Source organism: Homarus americanus, unplaced genomic scaffold, assembly GCF_018991925.1.
Source record: "Homarus americanus isolate GMGI-L3 unplaced genomic scaffold, GMGI_Hamer_2.0 scaffold49667, whole genome shotgun sequence".
NCBI lineage: Eukaryota > Metazoa > Arthropoda > Malacostraca > Decapoda > Nephropidae > Homarus > Homarus americanus.
In genome coordinates, this window is record NW_024738608.1 from 8,424,178 (window position 1) to 8,439,544 (window position 15,367).

Sequence of the window (15,367 nt, forward strand, 5' to 3'; positions counted from 1 at the left end):
GAACTATATCTCCCCCGACACCCCCCTTTCTGGTTGGGGACTTGGCCCCGAATGACCGAAACTAAAATGACCATCCAAAATAATACCCATTTACCATAAGTTTCAGCCAGAACTCGATCATTTTGAATATATAATACATTACTAAATCTACCAACCTTTATTGTTGAGAAGATTCATTGCCAGCATTGAGTGTTTCACATCAGAAATCCTTGAACGTTGATAACTGGTAGATTTATATCGGGTATTCGCCAAATCACGACCCAATAATTCACATTTTATAAGTGTGCTCTACTCGTTGCACCCACATATCTTTTTTTCTGCTTTGAAAATAACTGATATTTTGGAATAGCGTCTCACTTTGAAGTACACCCAAACACGACACTCTTGCTCGCTCCATCAGTAACTTAGTCATTACTAGTTCATATTTTTTTCATTGGTACAGCTACAAGTTCTATTTTCAGTTGTACAGTAGTCACCACTCACTACATTATAAAAAAAATAACTAGTTTTTCACCCAAATACACTGTTTGTAACAGCTTTAAACGTGAACATTTGTGCACAGTATCACTGTTTACATAAGGAATATTCGAGACGGTAGTTTCGGAACTTGGTAACTTCGGAAATTCGGACCGGTAAGTTATGCCCACAGCAAGCTGTTCCGAGCTTACTAATAGTTTTCTTATTTCCATGTTAGGTTTGGTTCCTTTGCGTTATTATACCAATTCTTTTTGAGTGTATGGTAATGTGATAAATAACCGTTTTGCAATATACTGTATGATCTGAACTTACCGAAGTTAGACAATGCAAGTTCGGACAAGGATTCTAAACTTGTACTCTCGTGGACAAAGTTCGCTCCTTCCCAAATGAAGCAGTATCGACCCGCACAGCACACCCGCACCAGATGACAATCAGGGTAAGTCAGTTCGGAGACTCATTCCCGTGTCTCAGTTTCACTACAGGGAGCGAACTTTTGTCCACGATAGTACAGTACATGTATGAGGATAGCCCACTCCTATAGGCGAAAACGCCTCAGAACCACCGCCCAAAGTGGCGCCGCCAAGTGGCTGAGAAGTAAACTAGGAAGGAATAAAGATAGGAAGATGAAAAATTCGGCAAAATCACGTTTTTCAGTCGTTTTGTTCGTTTTTTATAGCAGCTGCAATGGTACCCCGTCAATGTGCAGCAATTAAATGCTCTGCCAACTCTGTATGGAACAGAAACCTGCTTTCTTTTTTCGATTTCCGATAGCAAATTCCGAAAGATAAAGTGAGGCTACTTTTTCTTTATCATATTCGCCACTTTATCAGCTTACTAACTGTTGACTGTTCATTACCGTAATTTTTATGAGCTTTCTATATTTAATGCGCTTAGCACTCTAATTTAACACCTAGTGCATAAATAAATTAATATAAATTTAGTACATTACCTCAATGGATCATGGGGTTGTGTATAGTGAGAAAGTGGTGCAAGATATCAATAGGCTATTTGTTTCAGCAATCTTTGCAAATCAAACGTTTGTGTAGTGAGGCATACAGTACCTGTATTATTATGATTTATTATAATTATTATTATCTTCAAGGTTTTTTCCACTGTAGGAGCCTAATTTTAAAACCTAGTCTTAAATTTCCTGCAATACATCGATAGCTGTGCACATTAGTTTTGAAGCTGTACTGTGCGTACTACAGTAGTACTTTTTTTAAACATTGGTCAGCAATAAATTTGTGAGCACAATATAAGATGTGGAAAAGTGGTGTCACTGCCCACTCTGTTACTAACTTGTAAATACCGTGTTCTTTATATCACAACTAAAATGGTAGTCTGTTGAAAAAAACTACAATACAGTACATTGTTTAACAGTCTGCAATATTTTTATTTTTATTAAATGGTGAAGTTTTTTGGGGTTTCATGTACCGTGTCTAAAAAAAATTATATATATATATATATATATATATATATATATATATATATATATATATATATATATATATATATATATATATATATATATATATATTTTTTTAATGTAGATATTCCTGCCGATTCCTCACATCTTAGTCGACCCCCTGCTTCTTGCTTCAAAATTTGGTCTTAAAAACACGGTCTATACAGCTTATACAGTGCGCCTGTAGTTTAAAAAAAAAAGCTTTCCCCTTCTCATGTGGTTTGTTTGAAATTGCCTGTAAACCCTGTAAGCTTTAGCTCATAAGTACAGTATAATACAATATTTGCCAGATCCAGATCAGCGAGGTGTTTACCAGCTACCCAATCAGGCCAATCATTCCCCTCATTAAAAATCAATATGGACACCAAAAAGAATCACGCTAATGACCCTGTTAAATCTTCACCCATTTTTTAAGAAATAATTAATTGCTTCTTGTCAGTTTTGGTTGTGTACTTTCATGTTTCCTGTTGTCCTTCAAACTTCACTGTAGGTGGTAAAGCCGTAACATGCATATATCTCACATCAATATGCCAAAGGTTTGGCCTAGACGGTTCCATGACAAAACCCCAACGGGGTTGTCATTTATCAACACTAACCTAACCTAACCATAAAAGTGTTTTATTTTATATTTTATATACGAGACTGGGGTTTTGTCCGTTGGGGTTTTATCCGGTCACCGGCCTAGACACATGTGAGAAAGTTATCCAGTGCAAGCCTACCAAACATCACAAGTTTCCTTTTGGCACTTTGGTTTCCTCCTGTACTAACACTGGACAGACAACTGCTTTAACAGCTAGAAAGCTAATGCAGTAAGTGGTGGAAAAAATAATGCTAATTAAAAATTTCACCTACCATCCATTACAAATTACTGTAGTCTTTTCCCACAAGTTTTTCGTGCTAGTTTTTGTTTTCCTGTAATTCTGGAACTGTTGAAATATTCTAAAACAATTATTTTGAATTCTTAAAAGAAAAACTGTTTTCATCCTAAAATATAATTTTAATTTGTATTTTCTCTGTAACAGAGAAGCTCCAGACTCCAGAAAGTTAATGACAGTCATGTGCATTCAAAGTTTCTGTGCATGTGTAACATCACCACGTGTTTTGGCCAGATAACTTGGGGATTCAAATTCTTTGTTCTAGATGTCACAGTTTAACACTCTGCTGGTCTTACCCCCAGCAATTTTTTACCCCCATTTTAGTCCCTTATCTTTCCCAGCCACTCAGAGCAAGTGGAAACAGTTTTATAACTTTTTGTACATGCTAGTTTAAGCCTTATAAATTGTTTTGACCCCATGTGTTATATACCATCAGACACGGGTTTTTTTTTTAAATGTATAGGCATTTACAGAAAGGAAATTTAATGAAAACTGAGGAAATACTGATAGGCATAAGTGATTTTTAGTAAATATGTTTCTTTGTCTACACTGAAACAGCACCTAGATTCCAGAAATGTGAAGTTTTCGTTTGATGCTAAATAGCATCGATATAGTATTCTGGAATATGGATAATGGGAAGGGTGTGAATACACCTATCTTTTGCTGAATTTCCCATGAAAACTTAAGAAACAACAACCTCTGGGAGCAGAGTTAAGAGTTGACCAGTTGTACACAGTAACAAGTGATTTTGTCTGACATGAACCAATTAGAATGTAGAGAAGCATTGAAGGAAGTGCATGTATTAGGCCAGTTAAAAGAGGTTGTACGGGGAGAGATATTTAGGGACAGGTTTTTATCAGACAGAGATACTTAGCTGTGACAAAAAGAATCTTACCACTATGGGGAGGATATTTACAGTACAGTACAACTGTTATTGAACCTGTAAGTTGGTGTACATCATTTGTATGTGTTTTGTTGCATGTCCTGTTTAATATCATGAAACTTGCTCCTGCTGCATATTTAACTGTAACTCCCCTCCTCAACCTTATAAATAGCTAGTTTTTTAAAATAGTCATTGCTGTGCTTTGAAAATACACTATTGTCAGTGTTCCGTGGCTGTCTATTTATTAATGTGTATCTAACGTGATGCAGTTAAAATGTCTCCTCTTCCCACTATCCTTATTCCCTACTGCCTCCCCCTCACCTTCCCAGTCCCACAACCTTGTTGTCAATGCAGTAGTCCTCACCATTCCCTCCCTCCCTCAGCTAATCTTTCCCCAGCACTGACTTTCACCCCCTTCTCTTCATCATTGAGTACGTACTGAGCTGTTATTTTGACTTGGAAAAAATATGCTGTACAGGTATATACAGAAAGTTAAAGTACAGTAAAATTAAAATGTAATATTACTACAATGTTTATGCAGTGATAGAAAAGTGGAATTAATTATAGAAGAGATTGACAGAGAGAACTAATGAGTTAAAGTAAAACATTTATATATGTTATTTACCAATGACATTGCTTGAGTTAAAAAGTAAAGAGGAAATGAAACTTTTGTCACATCTTCAAAATTTCATAAAACGTACAACTTAACATGCTGACTAGGGGTCTGGGTCACCATCATAGCTGGTAGGCCAAGTGCCCTGCCATTGTTAACTGCTCACTTTCCGTCATCAATGCAATACAGGTATAGCACATCCATTTTTACCTCTAATGACTTTTTGTAGCCTTCTTTGATACAGTGGCAACAATATTAGTTGCTGGTCATTTTGCACTCATGTTTGCAGGGTTGAGCTAAAGTTTAACAGGTAACACTCACAAAAAATATGCAGGACACAACTGGGTCTTGACTAAAATAATATTGATGTTAACAATGATGTGGAGCAATAGGTGTTGTGTGTCTTTATGAATGATACCCAAAGTAGTTTGTAAATTTTTTCTTGTTTCCTAACTTTTTTCGCGAGTCAAAGCATTTAACATCAAACTATATTCCCCAATTCACCAGTGAGTGTAGCACTATGAAATAAACAGGAGCAATATAGCTAAGTACATAAATAGTGGACTTACTGTATGCACACTCCCACTTCCTTAAAGTCAATTCTCCCTCTATCTACTGTAGCACCTTCCTTATCCCATCTTCCTTCTCCTTCCCTTCTTTCTTGTACCAGTATAAAAAGAAATTTGCATAGTGGTTATTATAGGAAGAAAAAAAAGATGTATGGTACATTACAACTGCTTAACATAAATTTCAAAATACTATGTTCTTTTCATGCCCATCATATCATGTGCACTGTGTTCTTTTATTTTCATAAGCATATCATTAGCACTATACAGTACCACCAATGTTGAAAAATAACAGTCCATTTATATTTCAAAATGAAAGCTTTTCATGTGTTTCACCCGTCATCCCTCTGACTCACACAAACATTACAGTACTGTATGCTGTGCAGGTTGGTCATTATGTACTCTCAAAATTCTGCATCTGCACCAGTAGTGTTTTCTGCCACATCAATCCTTTTTTATTTCACTCCTAACAACTTAAACATTCAGCACTTGATTACATCTGCATTTCTTGAAGTACAGTAGTATACATTTTTGTTAAATTTTACTCAATTATACTGTACTGTACTGTAGTTATAATGTAAACAGTAGAGTACAGTGACAAGATGGTTAAAATGTCAAACTATTAAAATGTTATTACAGTATATTTATTCATAAATAATTATAGTTTGGGTGGATGATGGCCATTGTTGATGTTTATGTTTTTTTATGGACTTAAAACATCACCATCGTTAAAGCAAAATATCGTAAACAGAGAGATTGTAAATTAAGGTTTACTTGTACTGTACATTAAAAAGAAATACCCTCTCACTACCAGGCCAAATGGGCATATTTCCAAGCAGTCCGCCACCTGACAAAATATTCATCATCCAATGAGCTTTATGATATGTTTATTTTTCTACTTATAATTTCGAGTGGATATACAGTACCCTGTATATATATCTATTTAATTTATTTATTGATTATTTTACTCCGTTACAAGCACAGACCATCCTGCATAGATACTGTGCAAAAAAAAAAAAGAAATACCTGTACTTCTCATAGGGTCAAAAACATAAAGGGAATAAACATTTCTTTGTGCGCTATAGTTTGAGATCTCAGCCACTTGAAGCTGTCTCCTGTGTAGAGAATCAAATGAAAAATATTATGATGTCCAGTAGTAAGAGTATTATATACAGTGGGGTATGCTATAACGAATCAAATTGGTTCTAGAACCTTGTTCGTTATAGCATTCGTTCGTTATATGATTAATCCGTTCCAGGCCCCCAAATACAACCACTTAACACTGAAAATTATAATATAAAATTGTAAAAATTGTAAAAAAGTGCATAAATATGCATCTAAACCCCTGAAATAAAGAATATCATTAATATTTGTAATAAAAAAACAATAAATTAGAAAAAAAAAAATTTAAATAATGTTCGTTGTAGGAGTTTCGTTCGTTATAGCATTCTCAATTTTATAGGTAAAACCGTTCGTTATAGCATACCCCACTGTATAATATTTACAAAAGTAGCAATACAAGTAGCAGTACTGTACTGTACTTACAAAAATAATAACAGTATATAAAATATTTCCAAAAGGAGCAGGCCATCACATTGAAAACAATTTCAAAATAATCGTGGGTGACACCCATGCTGTGTCATCTTGGGAGACATAGGGAAAACTTTCATTCATCAGTACTCGGCTAATCGCTCACATCACTGATCCACGGCAGGCAGCAGCTACTGTTGTACTGTTTGTACACAAACTTATAGCATATGCTAGGATTTTACACTTGCAATAATAAAATAATGATTTATAAAAAAAATTAATAAAGGTTTTTGAAAATGCTAAAACATTCATAACTAAAACCAGTGTTATGAAATAACTGGGATGTAGAAGTTATAGAATAAGTTACTACACTGCCAGACAAATGACAATTTGCATAAGGATTTTTATGTGATAATGCTTGATTAGAAAAAACTCTAATGAATGCTAATACAGTCAGTCCTCGACTTACGACGGAGTTAGGGACCGACGACCAGGTCGTAAGTCGAAAATGCGAAAATGATACATAGAAAATCTAAAATGGGTGTCTCTTTTTCTTCTCAGTGCCACGAGAACTCTCACTTTTACGCTTGCCAGCCATTTTAAAGGGAATTACAAACGAAAATTTTATCAGTACACAGCGCGATCACTAATGTCAGGGCTTGAAAATACGTAATTTAAAAAACATTTTATATGACTGCGGCGGTCTTATGTCCAGGTGGACGTAAGTCGAGTAGGTAGTAAGTCGAGGTATACCTGTACTTGAATTTAAAAAAAATATACTGTACCTATATGTAAATGTGTTAAATATAAGCATTTAATGCTAAGTATCTACTTACATTAAGTTCTATTATGTCCACACATGAGTGTGAAGGGTGGAGGAAGACAGCAGTCACTCGAAAAGTTCCAGCCAGTTTTCCAATAATTTATTGTTGAGGATGAAGTGATTTTTCACTATACAATTCCCTTATTGGTTGCACTCTCAATACAAAAGATAATTTAATGTCATAAACACACTGTTGTATTTCCAACACAATATTCCTCTCGAATGAAGAGAACAGACACCCTGTCAATATTTCCATTCTACAATACTACTGTAAACATAACATGCTTCATTTCTTGCAGCACTACACTCAGCACTATCACTTGGCTGCTTAAGAGATGCCATTAAAAGAATTAAATTTCTTATAATACCAAAATAAATACAGTATGAATTTGAATACGAATACATGCATATTAGGCAACGGTGTCTATTTGAATAGGCAAGTCACCCAAGCTGACCCAGAAAAACAAGTGAGGAACACTTGGTGAGATTATAGCAAGTGAGTAACACATGACAGGAGTTTTCCATTCAAATTTGGGATACTAAAGGATTCTGGAGGATCGGATTTTAGAAGTTTGACTATACAGTACTGTACACTGAAAAAAATTAATATCTTAGTGTCTTTACAGCCTGATTAAGAATTTATTTGTTGTTTTTCATAAGCATCACAGTATACCATTACACACTGTACAGATACAGTATTACTACTGTATTTGCTCACAGACATGTTTCTCATGCCTTGACTTGTGGTGAAACTCTGTCGACATTCACAAACCTCATTCTTCTCTACCTTTGACCTTAATCACTCTCCTCCTCTTCCTCTGATTCTGATGGTGGTAGATCAATCTCATCTGCAAAGGCCAAGATGTGATGGTGGATTAGAAGCATACATTCTATGTCAGCATTATAATGTATCATCACCATTTTATGGTCATTTTCTAGTGTAGGTTAGCCCTGAATCCTTGCTGGCATGATGTCCAGCTTGGCATCAGGTATTTTAAAGCACAGTAATACCCGGTTTAGCCTTCAGGATACATTCCTGGATAATAGAGCACAATCCAAAATAGCATTCTAAGGGGTCATTACACCATAACATATATGGAGATGCATTCCTGATGAAATTATTTTTTACCTATAAGATATATATACAGTACAGTATTGTATATGAAGGGTACAGGTATTAATAAATGCAGATTATTACAGTAACACATATGTACTAATTAATGAGAAACAAATAAACAAAATTGTATAATGAATGACAGTCGTTTGATGAACGAGTGTGAGAGGCAGACGGGTAGCAGTGGATATCATATGGCTCTGCACTGGTTGATGTTAATCCTTATAGGTCGTGATAATAGAGGTAGCGGTGATGATGCAGGTGGTGATGATGCAGGTGGTGGGGAGGGAGATTGGTAAGTATTGAGGAGGTGATGCGTCTATCAATTTCTTTGGTAACACTGTGCCCGCAGCACTGCCAGACTTTATTGAACAGCTGATATTTACCCACAAAATTGAGTGTGAGTATATATGAGCAACGTTGTATCCCTTCAACATTACATTGCATAGCATTTTAAAATATGGATTAAGAAAGCTGAAAGGTGGGGGTGATTAGCAAGGTGGAGTGGAAGGTAGTGGTAATATGCACCAGGTGTTGCCAAGCACTCCTCAGTAGCTGATGTCCAACTTGCCACCACACATTGTGCTTCAGTTAACCACACACAAATTTATGTCATACAATAAGGCCTTTCACTTAATATAACAACTTTGTGGTTGTCATGGCTGAAGCTTTTATCTTGTTTACCTTCTTAATAATGGTTTAAACAGTCGATGTAGCCAAGTTAGAAGCCTCACCGACTCTACCTGATGTTCACCAGCTTCCAACTGCCTCATCACTTGTAATTTTACATCCAGAGATATTTTTCCGCGGCACTTTAGACACACTAGCAGCATTAAAACTTGCAGGCCGTTTTCCAGACATGAGTAAGAAATAGTCATTAATATAAAAAAATTGGTGAGTCATCAAGAATGTGCCCACAGTGGAAGTGCACTAAATTTGTACTGTAAACTGTAAACAGAATGCTTGGGAAAAATTGGCCAAGGGTAGTGCTAACCGGGATATCACTGTACTAAGATTAGCAAAAACTTAAAGAGAAATATGTGAAACGAAAAGAAAAATTAGATACTTTGGTCATACTGTATCCTCTAATTAGAGATGAGGGAATAACAGAAATATTAGTGGGCAAAATTGAGGGTAGCAAGGCCAGGGGAAGGCAGAGACTGGAATGAATGAATTAAATTAAAAAATGAGTTCCCAGAGACACAAAACCTTGGAGGATTGGTAAAAACAGCCCAAGAACATTTAGAAAGGAGGACTGTAGTCCCCAACCCTCAGATATGAGGACAGTACAGTACTCTGATTGATTGATTCGCAGCTGGATGCAAACTTATATAAAACAATACTGTAACAATTTTTACACCCAAGATACTCCAGTATTATTCATAGTAATCCCATAAAAGAGAGATGTATCATTACCACCATCATTTACTGTATCAATACCAGTACCGTAGATGGATTAGAGAAAGAAAGTGGATAAATATTTAGGTAATGGTGTACAAACCCAGAATGTTTAAAATGTAAGGTTTGGACCTATAATTAGTTTTTCCCTTTACTTTAGGACTCATTGGTACAGAAAACCCTTGATTTGATGTGATTTCAATCAGTGCCAGGAATGCATACAGGAATTATTTTCTAACGTGGGTAACTCATGTAGTGGTCCCAAAGTGAGAGGCACAAACATCTCATCATTAATTACAACCTAACATACACTATATCACATACAGTGCACTAAAACTGTTACTGTACAGTACTATGATAAAATACAAAGCCAATGAAGGCAACTGTCCAGTTCCTCATTCGTAAAGTACATTGTGCTGGAGTGACTCCCTACTTTAGAGTTTCCCTCAATAAAACCTGCTTATGTCTCACCAGCCAACTGGGATTTTTTTTATCAGCTGTCTTACTTCAAAATCATGTGTTAGGGGACTGGAACACTACATTCCCAAATACCACCCTGTTTGTTGATAGATGAGGAGACAATAACAAATATACTGTAAAGTAATATGGGGAGTGAGATTTACCTACAGATGTAACTACAGTATGTTAAAGAAATATCAAAAAGGTCTAACTAGAGAATCAAGCCATGACTTGTTGTGTGTTGGACAAGTTTTACGTGAACAGCTGTGCAGTGACACTGATATGGAATTACATAATCAGTTTGAAAATATTTCCTCACCTTTTGACTTCTGAGATTCTTCTTCAAGCTCCTGAAGGTAAGTATTTTGTGCTTGAACAACTTCTGCACTATTGCTGCAAGCAGCATATTTGTCCAAAAGTTCTACATTAATTTTTATAAAAGTTTTACCCCATTTAAACTTGCTCAAATATAGTGAAGCAGCTTCTTTTTGACCTGAAATATAAAAAATTATAAGATACAAAAATATTTCAGAAAAAGATTATACAGTATACAGAACATGCAACAAAATACTGCAGTGCCAACTTTCTCATAACTCATTTACTATGAAAACCAAATCAAGTCTTACCACATATATACATAGTGGCTGCAAAAGCCTCTACACAGGACAACTTGCATGGCCGACCATAGTTGACAGGATTACAGGCCAAAAGGTAAGGCAAAAGCCTTGGGTAAGTTGCTTTCATCCGGTTAAATGGAGTCTCCGACAACCTGGCCCATGAGCAGTCAACCACAGCAATACCATGTTGCAGAAGAATACTTATATCCTCTGGTGAAACACACTGCAGATGTTGTGAATTGTGTAAGTCTTGATGTGCAGGCTGGGGTACTCAACCACGACATAATAATCAGCTGGTAATTAATATAACTGTACAGGCATTTATTATTCATAATTTCTATTCTCAACACAGTACAGTACTGGCAAAAAATCCAACTTTAGACAATTTACAATTTTCTACACCTCATGAAAATTAGCCAAAATATACTGTACCACCTGTGCTGTACTCACTGAATATCCATTATTTAGGTACTAAAGTCTTACTCATTGAAAATTAATACATTGTGTTTGTCCCTTAAATATAACAAACAATGAAAAATTCCTCCTTTCCCACAAAAAAAAGAGATTCTTCTCAGAGGCCTTTAAATTTCATAAAAATATAATTAACAGTTCTCAAGAACTTTTTAATTTATCTTCTTATAATAAAACCATTACAAGTACAGCTCCTCTTAATTATAGCAACAGTTCTCCTGAGGTTTATATTTATAGAACTAAGAGAAAAAAAGAGAGAAAATAAGTCACTTGAGATTTACAATACTGTACTATAGCTGTGCTAAATTAAAAACTGACAAAGTTAACAGTCATAAAGGATGTCATCATTGCATGCAATGAAACTAAATTATATTACAATCATACTCTCCTCCAATACTAGTACAGGCAGAAAAAAGCTTTCCCACTTCTGTACAGTAGAACGGGTATTTATAATTAATCATTTCACCATTTATCAGCTTACTAGCCATTCTTTGTTATGAACTTTATCATTCAGTGTTAGTACAGAAGGAAACCAGAATACCCGGAAGGAATCTGAAGTGTTTGGTAGGGTCACACTGAATAACACCTTTCCCATGTCTGTCCCAGGTCAGAACTTGTACCTAGATCACAGTTGTGAGATATATGCACTTTACTGTTATACCACCAACACCCCCACACTTTATGACTGTATTTACTGAAAGGTTTTTTATTTTATTTTTTCTTATTCTGGGCTGTCAATGACTGATGGTTAAGACCCATTTCTTGTTAAATCACTGTATTGTACTCATATAATGCTGACATCCTTGAAATCATAGTTGAAGAAAATATAAATATGTGCACTAAACTAAATCATGACTGACAGATGACAGATTTAATCATTTAACTTACCTTATTCCCAACAGGTGTGAGAACCAAGCCACCAAACCTCTGACCAAGTCTGAGGAGCTTGACCATTCTGTGCCGGACAAGCTTTCTACCTGAGCACTTCTTTGGGTCACAGTGACGAAGGTCCCACATAGCCACAGGGAAATTCACATCACTCACGTCATATTCTGCCTGGATACAGTATGCACATGAAGGATGAAGGTGTATTTACATTAGATACAAAATTATATCAGTAGGCATGTACTGTAGTCACAATCCAAAGTTTACCTACCACACTGGCTGGAGGGAAGGCAAGGGTACGTATCCCATTGAAACCCATGTTAAAAGGCTCCTGACTTACGTTTATTTAAGATGCATTGTGGTTTGCAGAAAGGCAACAGTATCATAAATCAGGGAATACTGTTACTGTATATAGAAATGTACGGTAATAAATTCACTAATAATACGCACACTCATGAGATTGCAAGTATAAAATTAATCTGTACAATTGACCAAGTGTGCTGAAATGTGACAAGTGTGTTAAATGGACAGGATATCTAAAATGCATTCAAAAGTAAGACTGAAAGATATGTAAAACCTTTTTACTGACCTCATATTCACTGTCGTCAGTTTCATTATCCTCCTCCTCTGCTCTACCTTCCACCTGCGGTTTCTTGTCAATATCAGTGATGTTTCTCCTACCTTCGGCAACTTGTTCATTTTCACCACTTTCTTCATCATTGTCATCTGTAAACAAACTGAGTTTATCTGTCAGTTAAGCAAATTGTACCCATTTGCTTTATGTGGAGAGAGAGAATAAATATGATACCATAATGATCTCATAGATTTCAGTGTACCAAAAAAAAATACTGTAAACCTTTATTAATATATGATTTATTATACATACTGTGATTTACATCAACAAGACAAACTAATAAAGTTTATTTACCTAGAGTCCACATCAATGCAATTCCTGTGTCCAAAACTCATACACCAGCCCAATAATGAGGGAGTCAACGTCTCTCATCATTAATTATCACCTAACTTACACTAAATTAAGTGTTGTATTGTAGTTGTTAACCAGAGAGAATGTTTTATGTGAGTTAACCTGTTAATCAGACCTGTGCAGCAGTTAAAAGAATAATTAATTCATGTTATAAATAGAGAACACTGCACACAATACAGGTACATATTTATAAACAATAGAACCTATACAGTATAAAGATACGAACTATGTGCGAGTCCATGTACAGATGATAACCACAGAATTATCACTAATTCTTCAAATTTATACACTCATGTATATTAACTTCCTGGAAATGCAATCTCTGAATTTTTAAGACAGTATGTTAAGGAAATTAGTTCAGTATACAGCTACTCTTCGACTTACGACATACTTGACCTACGACCACCCAGACATACGACCGCCTCAGTCGTACCCAAATTTTGTCAAATTACGTATTTTCAAGTCCCAACGTTAGTGATTGCGCTGTGTACTGACAAAATTTTCGTTTGTAATTCACTTTAAAATGGTTGGCAAGCTTAAAAGTGAGAGTTTTGTGGTGCTGAGAATAAAAAGAGACACGCATATTAGATTTTTATGTATTATTTAAGCATTTTCGACTTAAGACCAATTCGACTTACGACCTGGATTTTGGTCCCTAACCCCGTCATAAGTCGAGGAGCAGCTGTACTGTACTGTACAGTACTAGCAATGTGATATATCCAATTCTGTGCCAGAGTATCATAACAAGTTAAGTTATCCATCATATTACAGCCTTCAACTAGTACTGTACCTTTTAATGTAAGTCTAAATAGAGCTTCATCCTCCAATTCCTGCCTGGAAGCCACAGATGATGAATCAGCACCTGATTCAAATCTTTCCCGTCGACCCACTCGTTGTTTCCGTCCTCGATTGCCTTTCCCATTGTCACCTTTCTCTCTTCCTCCCTTACGCCCCGGGCCACGACCAGGTCGGTTCATCCTGAAGAGCATAAAAACATCAACTGATTAGCATGGAATGGAAACGTGTCCCACTAATTAGATATAAAAAAAGAATTATTAAATGTTTTTTGGTGTATTTTTTATTTGCTTAGCCATTATTTTTTTTTCAGAAAACGTCCCACGAAAAAAAATCGGCCAATTTCCGACAGAAATGAAGGTCATATTCGGTCTAAACACACACAAATACACTAGAAAAATATATTTTTGACTTTCTAACAGTGTGGTGCGCTTATGCAAATTTACCCAAAGCACAATCCTTCATCATTTCCTCAACACTGTGGCTCGCTGTTTCCCCCTGTCGCAGTAACAGTAAGTTTGCCCATGGCAGGTGTTAAATTATGCTAGGTTTTATGTAGAGGTTAGGTTAGGTTAGGTTAGGTTAGGTTAGGTTAGGTTAGGTTATGTCATTTAAAAAAAAACATTGAACAAACTACGACAGTGGCCTCTATAAAGCAGTGATATTACAGCGTTTTTATAATAGTTTACTATGATAAATTGTCGCTGGGTCAGAAGTCAATAGTTACCTAATTTACTGTTTACATACCTGCACTGCACTGTGAACTTAAGTAACTTTTTCACTGAATAAATACTGCATCAATCTGGACCTCTCACATGGTAAACAAGTCTAGCCCCTGTGGTGGCCTGAGGATGGTCGGTTGATTGACCGAGTAGTCACTTACGTTTTCTTTGTACTTGTTTGATTTCATTCATTTTAAATTTTTAGACTTGTATTGCATGGTTTATCCCTACCTTAATCTGGGTCCACGTAAAGGGTTTCAGGGTGTTTACGGCGGGCTATTGAAAGATATATATATTTTTTAAATCTAGGAAATATGGATTTAAATAATCTCTAGTCACACCACACAATATATGGTGAGCTGAATAAACGAAGCCTGGCAGCTGCTGAGAATGGAAGAACAAATCCACTACGGATCGAGGGGGAGTCTTGAGGCCCATAACCCCCCCTTTTCATCAGAAAATTCCTATACTTTTTCTTTAATGCAGTATTATACCAGGGCGTTTTTTAATAGTTAAAAGTAATTATTATTGACCCCAGAATATCTCCTAATATCAAGTGCACATTGTTTCAAAAGTGTCTCAAAATGCCCGTAATATTCGTTACATTAAAAGATCTGGGGGCTTACAGCGCCGCCCCCCCACAAGCTCTGTGTGCTTGCCGGTTCCCCCACCCACAACTTCTTAGACCC

General features: G+C 36.0%; 1 protein-coding gene across 1 annotated transcript; it reads right to left on the reverse strand.

Moving 5' to 3' along the window:
• Positions 1-7,317: 7,317 nt before the first annotated feature.
• Positions 7,318-14,818, reverse strand: LOC121874245 (18S rRNA aminocarboxypropyltransferase-like). Its single transcript, XM_042378329.1, has 7 exons — positions 14,704-14,818; positions 13,952-14,139; positions 12,766-12,902; positions 12,180-12,347; positions 10,830-11,043; positions 10,523-10,696; positions 7,318-8,080 (listed from the first exon to the last, which is right to left on the reverse strand). Exons 2-7 carry the CDS (start codon positions 14,136-14,138, stop codon positions 8,028-8,030), a joined length of 933 nt encoding a protein of 310 aa, XP_042234263.1. The 5' UTR covers position 14,139; positions 14,704-14,818; the 3' UTR covers positions 7,318-8,027.
• Between the last annotated feature and the right edge of the window lie 549 nt (positions 14,819-15,367).

What these genes read in the sequence shown, in the direction of transcription:
- LOC121874245 (XM_042378329.1), bottom strand. Translation starts at nt 14,138, where the DNA reads ATGAACCGACCTGGTCGTGGCCCGGGGCGTAAGGGAGGAAGAGAGAAA. An exon ending in ATTTAGACTTACATTAAAAG is followed by an intron (nt 12,903 to 13,951) that starts GTACAGTACTAG and finishes GTTTGTTTACAG; the next exon opens with ATGACAATGATGAAGAAAGT. An exon ending in AGCCACTATGTATATATGTG is followed by an intron (nt 10,697 to 10,829) that starts GTAAGACTTGAT and finishes TTTATATTTCAG; the next exon opens with GTCAAAAAGAAGCTGCTTCA.